Source organism: Necator americanus, chromosome X, assembly GCF_031761385.1.
Source record: "Necator americanus strain Aroian chromosome X, whole genome shotgun sequence".
NCBI classification, from domain to species: Eukaryota; Metazoa; Nematoda; class Chromadorea; order Rhabditida; family Ancylostomatidae; genus Necator; species Necator americanus.
In genome coordinates this window covers 27,437,802-27,452,387 of record NC_087376.1, presented here as the reverse complement: position 1 = coordinate 27,452,387, position 14,586 = coordinate 27,437,802, and the positions used below count along the sequence as shown (strand labels likewise).

Below are 14,586 nucleotides of genomic sequence, written 5' to 3'. Positions count from 1 at the left end.
TTGAAAGGATGAGGGTGAGTATAGAGCAGTTGAACAAATCAGTTCTTGACTCCTTCCAATTCCTCCTAATGAAAGTTTTTTTTTCGCAGGAATCAGTCCATCACCATCACACAATGATCAAACATATTTGAATGGAAATAGAAGTGAGCGCATAAATATTAATGATAAAAGATTTAAGCCTTGATCACCTTTATCACCTTGACTCCCGTTGATCTTCGAACTGGTCGAGTGGGCGCCAGTAATTCTTCCATTTGTCCCGATCGCGTGCCAGAGTAGCCCAGTGGTTCCTCCTTTCGCGTGGGACACGAAGAGCATCATATTTCTCTTTGAAGGACTTCGTGAAGAAATCTGACCATCGGGTCGGCGGTCTTCCTTCAGTGCGCTTAATATCGCGGGAAACCCAGTCGCTCACGGCTCTGGTGCAACGGTTGTCATTAAAGCGCATCACGTGTCCGTTCCACCTTATTTTACTTTCCTTGGCAAACGCGGCGGCGTCTCTAATCTTCGATCGTTGACGTAGGAAAGAACTTCGAATCCCGTCCCTCACTTGCGTGAAACGGGATACTCCTAGCATCACTCTCTCAACTGCGCGTCCAATGACGCTCACCGCGTTTTCTTCCTGCTTGCGAAATGCCCAGGTTTCCGAAGCATAGGTCAAAGCAGGAAGTACGGTGGTGTTGAAGAGGTGAGCACGGAGCCGGGTGTTCCTGGTCTTCTTCACTACATCCTCGATGCTCTTGTACGCTCCCCAAGCCGCTCGTTTCCTTCTGCCCAGCTCGGGGGTCAGGTCGTTCATCATCTTCAGTTCCCGACCCAGATAAACGTAGCTGGTGCATTCGGATATGTTCGTTCCGTTGAGCGTTAATGAGGCATCCGAGACCCATCCGTTCCGCATGAACATCGTTTTTTGCATATTCAGCTGAAGACCGATGCATCCACATGTTTCATCAAATTCGGTCAGCATTCGTTCCGCTTGGCTGATGCTAGATGTTATCAGTACGATGTCATCAGCAAAGCGCAAATGGTGTAGCTGCCGACCATCAATCTTCACTCCCATGTAGTCCCATTCCAACTTTCGCATTGCGTTCTCGAGGGTGGCTGTGAATGTTTTGGGTGAAATTGTATCACCCTGTCGGACCCCTCTCTTCACGTCAATAATGATGTTCTAGTAGAATGGCGAAGTTCCGGTCGGGAAGTTACTGTACAACTCTCGAAGTACCTTTATGTACTGAGCAGGGACGCCTTGGTTATCCGCTTCCGTCTCAACTGAGTCGAAGGCCTTCTTCAAGTCGATGAAAGTGAGGCAGAGCGGCATCTTCTACTTTCGTGATACCTCGATGTGTTTCGAAACAGTGTGAATGTGGTCAATCGTGCTGAATCCTTTTCGAAACCCTGCTTGCTTGCACGGCTGTCCTTCATCCAAGGCTTTTTCAATCCTATTAAGGATCACTCTTGCAAAGAGCTTGTAGATGACGGACAGTAAACAGATTGGACGATAGTTGCCGATGTCATGTGGATCTCCCTTTTTATACAACAACACGGTCTTGCTGGTCTTCCACTGCTTAGAAACCTTGCATTTCGACAGATAACGTGTAAAGAGCCTCGCCAGGGTGTTGATGAGCACTGGCGGGAGGTGTTCTGGTCTTATTCTGTCGGGACCGGGTGCCGTACGATTTCTTACTGACATGATAGCATGTCGTATTTCGGACGGGAGGACCTCTGGAATGACTTGCCCCTCTTCCCTCAGATGGTGAGGAGGTAAATGGACATGGCTGTCGAAGAGATCAGAGTATAAGTCGTAGATGATTTTCTCCATCCCCATTCTCGATGCAATGGCTGTTCCCTTTGGGTTCCGGAGAGCAGTCATCCCCGTCTTGCGACTGCCGAAGTCTCGACGGGCATAGCGGATACTTTTCCCCGCCTCTGCAGCTTCAGCCAGCACTTCTGCTCTTCTCTCTTTACGGTCTTCCTTTATCGCCTCTCTGCAAAGCCTTGCGAGCTCGGACGTGAGTTCTTGGTTCCCTGCGGCTTGTGCTGCTCCACGCTGGCATATCAGCTCAAGAGTTTCAAGAGACAGGCGCATCTTGGTGGTTTTAAAACTCTCAGCCTTCTTCGCGCAGTCGTGAAGGCGTTCAACAAGCCGGTCATATTCCTCGTCGATGTTGTCCATTGCGGAATCTTCCCAAAAGCCGGCTAGCGTAGCGAAGAGATCCCAGTTGATGGTAGTCCTGGGATTTCTCTCTCTGAACTTGGCGGCTTTCTCTGCTCTCCTTGTGAAGGAAAATCTTCCTCGGAGGAGGCGATGGTCCGATCCCGTATAGAACTTTGGTACAACATCGACGTCCGTCGGGCAGAACCTTTTATTGAAGATGATGTGGTTTATTTCATTACAATGCACTCCACCGGGTGACTCCCACGTCCAGCGTAGAGAGGAGGGCTTCTGGAATTGCAAGTTCCCATGGATAGTCTTAATCGTCATGATGAACTCGGAGAGCCTCTCCCCCTGGTCATTTCATTGTAGGTCGTGGATCTCGATATGAAGTTCCTCCGGCGTTCTTCTTGGGCCAACCTTGGCGTTGAAATCGCCAATTATGACCTTGTAAAAGGTATGATCTTCTCTGTAGAACTTCTCCAGGTCCTTATAGAAAGCTTCGACTTCTTCTCCTTCGTAGCTTGATTCGTTGGAGTGTAAGCGACGAAGATAGTCAAAGCTGGTGTTGGGCCACATCTTCTCATCCGCAGACGTCCGATTCGGATCGTAAGTTGTTCAAAAGAGTCGATGTTCTTTGCCATACTCGTGTTGACGAGGACGCCAACTCCACCAACACCTCTACTGTCGCGTGTTCCTAAGAACAGTTCTTCTCCAGTTTCATATACGGCGTTGAGAGGGTGACGTCCTTTCATCTCGGTCAGTCCGATGACGTCGTACTTGATCTTCTTGGCTTGCATCATCAGATCTTCGATGGCCGCTTCCGATGCAAGCGTTCGTGCGTTATAAGTACAGATCGCCATCCTAGTTCTTTTCCGTTTTGGTAGCCTACATGGCTCCTGCAACCCCGTCCTACCTGGCGCTATCGTACCAGGCTTTCCTCCAGAATCAGGAGACTCTTTTCTATTACTGTGTCTTGCGTAAAAATTTTAAAACCCATGGGCAGGTTGCAAGCCTCTAGTCCCATGAGTTTCTGGGAGAACTTTCGTTCTCCCGGAGTGAACATGTGGAGCTTATTTGTTGGAGGCGACTCCAAACCGCCTCCCTTGCACCTTCCAGTCACTTGATTGCAGGTTTTTGGCCGGACCGACGTGCGGGATACAAGGATGTCATGAGTCAGTCCTGGCTCAGCAGAAACAGGGAATCCATCCCCTGAATCCACTTGCGTCTCTGGGCAAGCACAAGGTCGCTTTTGGTCCGCGATTAGCCCCTATCCGCCACCCAAGGACGCGCCACGTAGCCTCGCGACTAACCGGCTGGGACCCCTCTAGTGAGGGAGATCCGTGGAAAAAATTTAAGTATTTTTTTTTCCAAATATCTAGCTGATAAATTACGTAAAATATAACCTGAAATTTCCTTAAAGAAATAATATAGGATGATCTAAAAACAAAAAAGTCCCTACAGAAATCTCATCAAAAAATATGTTCAGTGAGAAACGAAAACTTCGGAAGTCGTCCCAATGCGCAGACATCACCTTGACTCTAGAGAAAAGTTTAAAAAATCAGTACAATAAGACCACGAAAGTAAAAAAAAGCTGCATTTGATAAAGTATCCCATTTCTATCGATTCGATAAGGAATGAACAAAGCAGTGACTTTACGAATTACCAGCAGAAACTTTTCGAATAGGCAGACGCTCTTGACAGTTACTTAGCACATTTCTGGATACCACGTGCTTTTCATCCACAGAAATTTGAATCTCTTTCCATTTGGAAAACAGAACATGATTTCGAATCGCACATACAAAGAGTTCCTCTTTTTTTTTGAATTGAGTGGTGGAAATTCCTGTCTCCGCTATCAAGATCGACACAGACACTGTTTCCTTTTCGATTGGAACGCTGCAACGCAGCGGAGATCCTCGAAAATTTTCTCCTATAATATCAATCTATAAAATGAATCGCTCCAAACAGTCTCGACTCCTTTTGAATGTTGAGTGATCAAGAAAAAAAGACGATTTCTAGACTAACATCACCAAACGCGTTTAAAATCATTCACTCCCCTCATCATGGTCTAATCATTGTACCCTTTAACTGTGCCAAATTCTTTCAATATATAGAAGGATCCTTAATAACTACTGTGATCCAACTTCTGCTATATCAAACAGTGATTAATTCTTTTTGGTAAGATCGATATACGTAAACTTTATAAACGAAAAGATCGAAAAAAAAAACCTGGAGAACTCCATTCAACTAGTAGATGCTCGTGGTTAGTGATCATTGAAATACTACTTACGTTTCTCAAGAAAAAAACACAAATAAACAAACATTCGACGAAAAAGTAGAGATTTTACAGGAATGAAGTTGGACAATATCGAAATCTAAACAAAAAAAGAGAAGTAAACAACTGAGATACACGCTTCTACCGGTATAACCTGAAGTCAGACACATGAGATATATAGGATACCAAAAGAAAAACAGATTACAGAAACACGACAGGTAGAGGCACACACGCAGCGGACACTTATGTAAACTATATTTGCTTTCCTGAGGATCAAACACATTAAATATTTACACAAATACTACATATAATTTGAAAGACAAAGAGATTTCATATTCGATGAACTAACAGCTGAATATGCTATTCAAACCTAGTACTTTCACAAAACTTTGCATTTCTCCACTATTACCTGAAATAGTCAGAACGCATGAGCGGACTAAGATCTAAATAATGATATGTACGACAAATACCCATTTTACAAGAAAAAATTGTAGAAATCAAAAATAATCCGCAGAGAAAATCACCTAACAGATCAATTCAACAAAATATGGGAATCGTTCGAACAAAAAAGGCTGCACACGTATCACCAGATTTTTTCAGACCAGTACGATTTCAAGTAGAGAAGCAGAAATATTTCAGAAACGAATTATCCACATGAATAAAACGTTAGGAAATCTATGCTGGCCCGAGAGGGTGCAGCTGTTTTCCGCCTAGAGCAGTAATTGCTTTTGCTATGGATTCGATAACGAAAGTACGAGCACATTCGGTATCATTCGGTAGTTTGGACAGAACAAATACATACGCTTGTTTCATCGTTGGATTGTTGCGCCATTCCTAATCAGGGTGTTCGTTGTTAAAACACTAATTAAAGTACAAAAATATAGTATAAAGCCCTCTTCACTTACTTGGTTCATTGTTCTCAGCAAACGTTGAGCGCGATCCCATACTTTTCCGTAGCGTTCCAAAGCTTTTTCTGGATCAGGATCAATTTCAGTGATGTTTGAAGCGAGTCCCATCAACCATTGAAGCAGTTGAATACAGAGATCAATTTTCTGAGTATCGCCCACTGTAAAAAAAAAACCACCATTCACCCTGACTGCTATAAGCATTCATTTGCATTGATATTCCGTTCCATCGAATTTTGGAACAATGATAATGGTAATGAAAGTGAATATGCAAGCGGAAATGATTTTGGTATTAATTTACGGGTAAGATAAGGAAATGCTACAAAATAACCTACAAGTGGCAGCAGGAACTAGGGCAATTGTGAAGTCAGCCATGCACAGTGGAATATTCTTGGATTCTTTCCATATATCTTCATAGCAGAGTTGTATTAGATGATCATTAACCACTTGGATGAAATCAGCTAGCTCCTTATACATACCGCGACAAACTTTTGTAGAGACAAAATTCTGAAAAATATTATGAATAATGGTGTGTCCAAATGTTATTTAAACGATATTGTGAAGATTATGTGAGCTATTTAGATTCGTGGAAATGCCAAGAAGAAAAATAAATACTGGATGTCAATCACTAAAAAAGTGAAAAGGTAGGAAACTGACCGCTTTCGACGCAATAGCATCGGTCTTAATCCTTAACAAAATATAATATATTTCAGTCATTTTCTCTCTCGCCTTGCTTCTTGTGCTTCGAGGGCAAGACCTCTTGCAGGCATCGCCCAGGGCTCTGATAGAAGCCTCCATGTAATGAATACGCTTCTCCTGGAAACCAGAATAAATGGAGATTTTCCCTAAGAAAAAAAAAAGCACGAGAAAATTACTACTACCTTCCACTTTGCATCTGCTTCATCTTTGAGATGATCTGCAAACATAGACAACACAATTCCAAAATCTACGAGACTATTCGCATATATAGAACAGCCATTTTGAGTCTCGAAATCCATTCGGATTACTTCGAATATCTTCCTGTATGCGGCGCATACCTGAACAGAAGTAAGAACAGAACACATCGATATAGAATGAGGACCAAAAGAATCTGCATACTTCATCAATCTTAACGACCACTGAGTTAGTAGTGGGTGACTCTTTATATATAGTAACGATTGTAGAATATTCCAATCTCAACGTTGCTGCGCTATTAGCATACAGGACTACTTCACAATCACGTAATTGTTTGTTGTTGTAATGGCTTAGAACGTCGAGACCCTAAAAAATAAACTATTCATTAGAAAAATTCAACAAAAGAAATCAGAAGCAAGAAGGTATGAAGTCATACAATTAGTTCAACACAATGATTAGTTCGGCACAATACTCCGTAGCACGCGGATAAGTAAAACAGGGGAAATTAGAACAAAAGACTCACATCCTTGAAAAATCTCTTAGCAACAGTCACAAATTCCATAATCCTGTCACCACTTGCACGATCGCCTAGTCCTAAAAGAATCATAAACCTTCTATTTTTTTAGCAAATGAATCCGAGTCTTCCTACCATCAAGGAATTCATTTTGCGCAATTTGTGTGCATTTTCCACCAGTTGTCATCAACGTCATTGCTACACGTGATACGTTTCTGATGAAAGGACTTAGCCCTGAAGCAACAGGCGCGAATGTAATTTGAGATTGGGCAGTAGGATATTCCTTCAAGAAGTGAAAACACCTGAAATATCACCATACAAGTAAAAAATATTAAAAAGTGTGAAGGTTCGATGTTGTTTGAAACTTCGAGTTTCCGTTTTTGCTTCATATACTTTATCTGAAAGGGATATTCACCTAAGTGACTATTCGGTGACAACTTTGACGCCTTCAAAATCTTACTAATGTAACAAAAACACAATCACGAAATCTGTGTCCTGAATAAAACAAGCTGGCCCGCCCAAACGTGCTACAGCACATTAGAAATACAACAGAACGATTAACTTACACATACTACACGTAAGGAATAGATGATGAGAAATCGGAAGGTGTATATCCCCACTAAAAGGCGAAAATTGCAATGCCTCAAAACTGACAATTCACTACAAAAGCCTGATTGGAGGATCGACGCAGGAACGATTTTTTTACTCGGTGCTCACAATTGTCTCAAAATACGAGAATAGTACATTCTTTGTAAAACACGACAACTAAGACACGAAGATTTCTCAGCTTCAGCGCTTCAGGGAATGCATCACGATACTAGTGTGGTGTGGAAAAATCATGAAAAATAGAGTTCGGGCGTAGATTACAAAGAAAGAAGAGAAGCTGAGCGGGGCCACGTTCAGACTCATAATCTACATTTCGAGTTCTAGACAAGTAACAATGTGTTACTAATTATTGCATCACTGCCCAACGTGCAGGACGAAAAAAAGAAAAAGAAATTGTAAGGACACAATAGTAATAGTTAATTACCTAAAGCAGATCGCCTCGACTTGGTCGATCCACTCGTTTCGAGTTTTTTCACCTGCCTCACCTTCAAACCAGAGCGATGAAAAATTCAACACTCCTAAATGTCATAATGTCGAATATTACCAATTAAAATCGAACAGAAGACAGAAGGATAAGAGATGCAGTTTAATCATGTCTCTATCAACAAATAAAACTACTTTTTCCTTTCTCAGGTTAGTTTATAATAGTGCTATAAATACACCTTTCATTGTTACGTCGAAGGTGGCCAATTCCAGGAAACGACGGTCCCGGTATGAAATTGCATTATTCTGGAATAAAATTTTCCCAATGAGGAAAGAGATCACATATAGTCGGGTCAAAACGACCTGAAACACGGACATTTGCGCAAGCGGCTGCGCTCAAAGCGGAGCGGTGGAGCGTAGCGGTTGGGATCGTGTAAGGATCCACGCTACCGCCACACACCTCTGCTGTTCGCCATGGTCCCACTTCGATTCCAGCCACTGTCTCCACCGCACCGCTTCCGAGCGCGGCCGCTTGCACAACGGTCCGCGTTTCATGTCGTTTTGACCCAACTATATGTGTTTCAGAATATGTATAAAATAACTGAACAAGGGAACAATAGCACGCGGTCACCAATATATGAGGTACCGCTTAAAACCTCAATTTTATTAGAGCTGAAGTATATAGTCGAAGTAATATATGCTGAGAAATTCACCTACTACATTTACCCCAAAGACAACAACACATTGAAGCCACTCCTTCCTAGATATACCATTTAGTGCACAGTATACCTATCCTTTCCTTATAAAACCCACTCCCCTCCTTACCAAGAGAAAAAAAATTCAAAAAAAAAAACAGTTGATTCTTCCGAAGGATATCGCATTGTATCAAAGCCAGCATTTTTTTTCTTTTGACAAAAGCTACTGCTTTTGCTGCTAATGTGACAACCAAGCCCTCAACGATTAGACAAGTTGTCTAGATTAGGGGAATAACACAAGAACCAATATTGATGTTGTATAGATTGATCTTTGCGATGTATCTAAAAGCAATATTTCACATAGAGCCTACAGTGATCTGTACTAAAACATAATGCTCCTATTTCTATTATTTCCTGTTGATTTTCCGTGTATATTTTAAATTTTTTTCTTCTTGCTAGTTAAGCTTAACAACTCTAAACACGCTGGAAACTTACAAGCACTGTTGTGTCAACAACATCATCTACAAGCTCCGAAGCGCCTTGACCGAGAGCGGACAACAACACTTGCAGTAACCCATGACATATTGAAGCATGACGTGCAGCCGGCTTTGTAGATAGAACAGCTCCTGTAAAACATGAGAAATTTCATGCAAAGGATGTTCGGTAACAATGACGGAACTGAACGTTTCAAAGAACGTTATTGTATGTTTAAACAGTTGGGAAACTTATATCTGAAGGGAAAAAAGCCCAATAACATAGCCGGCAATATAAAGTTGAAATGCTGTGGACTTTCTATGCTTCACCAAAATTATTGTGCAGATAATTTTTTTTTCTCAGACGTTAGCATACTAGTCATTTCCTCTTATTTGTCTATGAAGGAAGTCATCATTTCAATTCAAGCGGAGCATTTATTAAATACGTAGCAGCTTGAATAGCATGAATGAACTGCAACGTTGCTTGGGACAGAAGAAATATCTTTGCAAAGACGAATTCTCAAAAACTAACCGCAGAGGGTGGTGCCGCAGCGCGAAAAGTTGTACGTTTTCAGATGACGATCAAGACACATACTCTGATAAACCAACGGCAAATATGCGGAAGCTGCTCTAATCAGAACAGCATGTCGGAACACACGACGTGTCGCCGTGTTGTCGCAAACTAAAAATACAATCTCGAGTCCTGAATTTGTATCCATATATGCCATAAATAAAATTTATTTGAAAAAGCAAACTAATCTAAACGAAAAAAAAACTCACTAGGAAAACTCCTTAACGCTGCAACTTCATCGGGACTATCCGGCTTAAAAGGACAGGCTTGCCTTACATCGACTTCGACACCTTCTAATGCATTTAAAGCCTGAATTTATGGACATTCTCACGAATTCCAACTTGAAATCAAGTAGGACGTCCATACTGATTTCAGCACTCACTTGTAAGCAGTGCTCTAACGCCTGAATGGAGCATTCCGATTCGACTTTCGCATTGGGAGGACGTTTGGACGATGAGTTAGACCTTGTCGTCTGATCAGTTTCATAAGAGCAGCAACTTGAGCTCCTAGTTAGACTTGCTACCTATAGACATTAGATTACTAAAAAGAATACTATAACAATGAGCATTTTAAGCCGACTGTAATGGAAGCATAGTTAACCTAAAACGCCATAGTGGCTATAACCACAGATAGTTTTGGCTCATTCTTGACAAAATTAATTTTTGATTTTGCCGTTTCTTAGCTCAACGTTCAAATTCCCCACATTAATAAGAGTTGTTAATTACCTGTATAGCAGAAGTGAGCCGAGCGTAGCCGTCTGTCAAAACCTCATCAAGACTATCGATTAGGTTTGAGAACTCTGGCTCTAGGCTTCCCTCCCCTGATCCATACATGAGGTACACACCAGCCAGGGAGTGATGAATACAAGCTCTCATCTTGAAAAAAAGACACCAAGTTTCCAATCTGGGTTGAAAGCAAGGAAGAAGTATTTTTTTAAAAAATTCGAAAAGTTCTAGTCTCCTTCATGGGGTCATAGCAGGTCGTGCAAAGTTGTTGTAAGAAAAAAGGAAAAACTTGAGGAAAAGCTTACCTCAGCTAGATCTTCATTTTCAGCTAATTTAGCAGCCGCATTCAGCAATCCATAAATAACATTCGAGAGTTTCTCAGAACGTCCTTTTGCGGATTTTTCCATCAAATCCAGTGCCAGCTAAAAAAAAAAAAACTTCAAAGAGGTAATTAGTATCCACCTCTCACTCTTTCTTTAATAAGCCGGGCTCAGTTACATAAGAAAGGGTCAATTGCATATGTCGATCTGCTGAAAACTTCTCTTCAGTTGGTAATGGAAGCAATGAAGCGGCGGAAATCCACAAATGGTTCGTGAATAGCTTTTTGGATGTAGATATTTTACCAGTGGTTCTAACAAAAGTTAAAGGGGCCATCTAACTGAATTATCCACGCCTTCGCTTACTAATCGTTACACTGGCAACTGAAGTGTCTTGTCCGAATTGGCAATTCTGATGTCATATATGGCGTCTTCTCTATTTGTAAAACTTAAAATTGCTCCTAGAAAGTGGATTTAGCAGAGCCAAATTGAAGCTCGGAAATCTATTCCTGTTTGATACATAGTGACGTATTTCAAATGCAAGAAATACGTGTATAAGATTTTCGAAGTGTCAAAGTGCTCTCTACTGACCTTGTAAAGTAGTGTGATCACCGGCACGAGAAAAGGATTCCAATTTGGATTTCCGGCAAGATCGGGACAAATACTTGTCAGGTCGTATAACTTCATCTGACTGGATCCCTTCTCTTGAAAAAAAAAATTAAAACAATTGCAGTAAACAAACGGATAAAACCACAGAAGAAGTGAAGATTTACCTCTAAACAACCAGTACGTATGACCCTGCTCTGTCATATTCTTTGATAGAAAGGACATGATATTTTCAGTAATATTTTTGAGATTCGAAGGATCAAACTCCGACCCAACAATATGAGGTATTTCTTCCTTCACGAGGACTTCGTACTCCTAAAAAGCAAAGCTATAGCATTTAAAAGAAAGTGCAGTAAATGTGGCAGAGAATAGGCTAATAACCTTAACTAGTCCCTGTTGATGATAAACTAGAATAGTCTCAGACAAGTTACACATAAGCTGGTCCAGCATAATGTCCATGCCAGTAAGAACAGAGATCGGTTTCGTCTCTTCGCTGAACAGACAAATTGCAAGAGAAAGTATGCAAAATTTCGTTGAATTGAACCAATACAACTGTACATTACATGCCTGTATACGTTACATGACTGTAACGGATACATGCTTATCTGCCTCTTCAACTGTTTCGCCTCAGCAAAAACTTGAAATGAAATAAATTCACACAAAAAAAAAACGAAGTATTGCAGTAGACCATATACGGATAACATACATATTCATACCTCAGATGAATCGATACGCTTGGGAATCTCCCACCTCCGAAAATAGGCAAATCTACATCAACAAGCATTCGGAAATCATGGAACTCCCACAGATGAGCCAATCCTCCCGGATTGTTCTGGAATGAAAAAAAAAACTAGGATCCAGAAGAGATGTCTAACATAGTTCAAAGTTCTGAAACCTCGGATGTGATTCTATAGGAGTAACTATTGAACATTTTCGGGAAATCTAGTGTCGAACTAGAAGCTGCGAGACCTTAAAAGGAGAAGAATTTTAAATCCATTAATATTACCCCTTTACATTATTCTTTTCTTTTTCTCTAGTGTGAAACTCTTTAAGAAACCATCCTTCCACATCAGGCTATCGACGTAACGAACACGTAAGGAGCTAACCAGTTTCCCTCAGCACCAGCTCAGCTCCAGCTCCTGGTTCGGTGCAGGTGGATGTGATGGGACTAGATGAAATTATTATATTAGAAGTTTGTAAAGATCTAAAATAAAAGTGAAAGTTATACGAAAGAACTTACGAGTTCCATATTAAGTTTTCATAAAGAGACAGCTGAGGGGTGAAGTTCGGTGATGGTTCTTCGTCCTTCCAGTACAATTGAGGTAGCAGCTCACATTTTTGCTGCAAAAAAAACGGTATTTTCATTTTCCAGAACCGCAATTTGTTCACTTTCAGAAGACAAACTAAAAACTAAGATAAGCCAAACATTGCTTCAAGCACCCATAAGACAAAAGAAGCTAGAGAAACCGCTAATAAAACTCTTTGAATCCACGAAATCTCAGAAACAGCAGGGAGACACATACTTTAACATGTGTGTGGGAGAACACGAGAAGATAGGTACGAAGCTGTGTATTTTTAAATTCAAATACGAATTAGGATTTGCGATAAGTGAAGGTTGCAGAACAAAGTTTTTACGGTGGTCGTTTCAAATGCACCGAGGACACAATTTCTTCTGTATGCCTATCTAATCAAGCCTCAAATTACAGAAATTGAATCCACGAATTATCAGTATTATATCAATAATTAAAATTAAAGAATTATCAATATTAAAATGGTCCTTCCTTACCATATTCTCGTAAACAAAAGATTGAAAGTAAGTTACTAAGAACTACCTTTCTGGTGAAACTATGGTTGTCCAAATAGACTGTCTTGCCCACTCTGTGGCAAATGAGGCTGAGAGGTCCTGCCGCGTACGGCTCCATAAGAAGTTTCTTAATAGCAGAGCCAGAGCCGACAATATTTACAGATGGCACATCGTTAGCGAATGAATAGCCCATGTCAAGACTAGAAAATGGCAGCAACAGCGTGAAGATGTTTGTTAGATGGTGAAGACGGAAATATTAGGTAGTCAAACCTTACCTAGTCTTAAAGAATTTCCTTGAACGCTTCCTGAACGCTTCATAGTAAGCACTATCCAAAACCTGTAACGAAGAACCGTTGCAAGGACGATCACAAGATAAGGAAAATAAAAATGGATTTAAGAAAATAAAAATGTTAAACCTGAGGTGGTGGGACATTGAGATCGGTATTGATTGGAGCCATTCTCATCACGGCCACATTGTCTGTTCGTCGATTTATCAGAGTTAACGTTATATTATCATCGAACTGGAAATTACACGCTATTAACATGAAGAGGCGAGAGTTGCACTTAGTTGTGAAGGTTTCAATCGGGAGATCGCCAATTAAAGTAATGGAAAATTCTCTTGTAAACTTATGAATCGTTAATAGTTAATAAGTAATGAGACTCATTTACCTAATAATCAACCAAAAGTGAGTAGAAAAAAACTACCAAAAAGATTGTCGAAAAAGAAAGCCAGCTGAATCCTGACCCATTTTAAGTCACCCTGTAAATAATATCAAGGAAATTTTTATGAAATACTAGACAGAAAAGAGCTAAGTTTCAGATGCTGTGCTGCATTGTGGATACCCCTTCGTTCTTCACGAATATCCAAAGGCTAATTTTCTGCTATGCAGATTCCTCTTTTCATCGTTGAGACGGTTGTCAACTGCAAATATGTATCACTGTTCCTACTGAAAGAAAAAATGCATGAATAAAGAACAAGGGAAGCAATCAAACTAGGACCGCACGAAATATGGATTGTTAGACCTATGTTTTGATCTTCTGTCGGTGGTTCCTTCGTGCAATCAAATGAGGCCTTTTCTCTTTTTTTCAGAAAACTGCAAATTCCGCCCCTTTATATACGTTTAGAAAGATATATAAACGCCCATAACATAAAAGGATAAGGATAAGTAATTATGGATGAAAAGTTCAAGTTTATTCCACCTTCCATTGAAGAATAGAAGAAAAAACACTCACTTCTTCCTCAGATATATTTGAAGACAGTTCCTGAATATTAAGAGAAGTTTCCTGGTCATTAGAATCCATACGTTCTAAACAGAAACAGTTCTGGTTAGTCACTAAGTGAATGACGAATATAACTAGGAAGACGATGCGAAGTACGCGATAAAAACAAATTGGTAAGGGAACAGTACAAAATTTAATCCAAGAAAAATATGAAAGAACTGTGTCATGTGAACAGTAATAGCTAATCAGAGGAAAGGAAAAGATTGGGGAGTGTAAGTGACTCATAGTTAGATCTGCAAGCGCTTGGGGAAGGAATAAAGCACAATGCTAATATTTATGCGATTCATCTACAGGAATACGATTATTATTAAAATGCAACACAAACAAGAGACCGTTATAAGAACTATC

General features: G+C 40.6%; 3 protein-coding genes across 6 annotated transcripts; all 3 read right to left on the bottom strand.

Moving 5' to 3' along the window:
* Positions 1–193: 193 nt before the first annotated feature.
* RB195_025689 (uncharacterized protein) lies at positions 194–2,479 on the bottom strand (the record flags this gene model as incomplete). 3 transcript variants are annotated; one of them, XM_064213939.1, is made up of 3 exons in its annotated part: positions 194–1,165; positions 1,220–1,282; positions 1,334–2,479. In XM_064213939.1, the coding sequence occupies 3 exons, from the start codon at positions 2,477–2,479 to the stop codon at positions 194–196; spliced, it is 2,181 nt and encodes a 726-aa protein (XP_064069818.1). The 3 variants fall into 3 exon arrangements, with proteins under 3 accessions (XP_064069818.1, XP_064069820.1, XP_064069819.1); XM_064213938.1 differs by lacking the exons at positions 1,220–1,282; positions 1,334–2,479 and having other exon boundaries at positions 194–1,081; XM_064213937.1 differs by lacking the exons at positions 194–1,165; positions 1,220–1,282 and having other exon boundaries at positions 1,319–2,479.
* Positions 2,480–2,589: 110 nt separating this feature from the next.
* RB195_025688 (uncharacterized protein) lies at positions 2,590–3,012 on the bottom strand (the record flags this gene model as incomplete). The annotated part of the gene is made up of 1 exon (XM_064213936.1): positions 2,590–3,012. One exon carries the CDS (start codon positions 3,010–3,012, stop codon positions 2,590–2,592), a length of 423 nt encoding a protein of 140 aa, XP_064069817.1.
* Positions 3,013–5,099: 2,087 nt separating this feature from the next.
* RB195_025687 (uncharacterized protein) lies at positions 5,100–14,259 on the bottom strand (the record flags this gene model as incomplete). 2 transcript variants are annotated; one of them, XM_013450245.2, is made up of 27 exons in its annotated part: positions 5,100–5,258; positions 5,330–5,490; positions 5,665–5,836; positions 5,987–6,145; positions 6,211–6,366; positions 6,428–6,589; positions 6,747–6,817; positions 6,873–7,039; positions 7,768–7,861; positions 8,006–8,072; positions 8,957–9,087; positions 9,467–9,616; positions 9,715–9,814; positions 9,888–10,028; positions 10,231–10,380; positions 10,536–10,652; positions 11,139–11,251; positions 11,321–11,468; positions 11,535–11,646; positions 11,870–11,985; positions 12,049–12,122; positions 12,260–12,321; positions 12,394–12,494; positions 12,986–13,157; positions 13,233–13,294; positions 13,374–13,478; positions 14,191–14,259. In XM_013450245.2, 27 exons carry the CDS (start codon positions 14,257–14,259, stop codon positions 5,100–5,102), a joined length of 3,291 nt encoding a protein of 1,096 aa, XP_013305699.2. The 2 variants fall into 2 exon arrangements, with proteins under 2 accessions (XP_013305699.2, XP_064069816.1); XM_064213935.1 differs by lacking the exon at positions 14,191–14,259 and having other exon boundaries at positions 13,374–13,421.
* Positions 14,260–14,586: the final 327 nt, after the last annotated feature.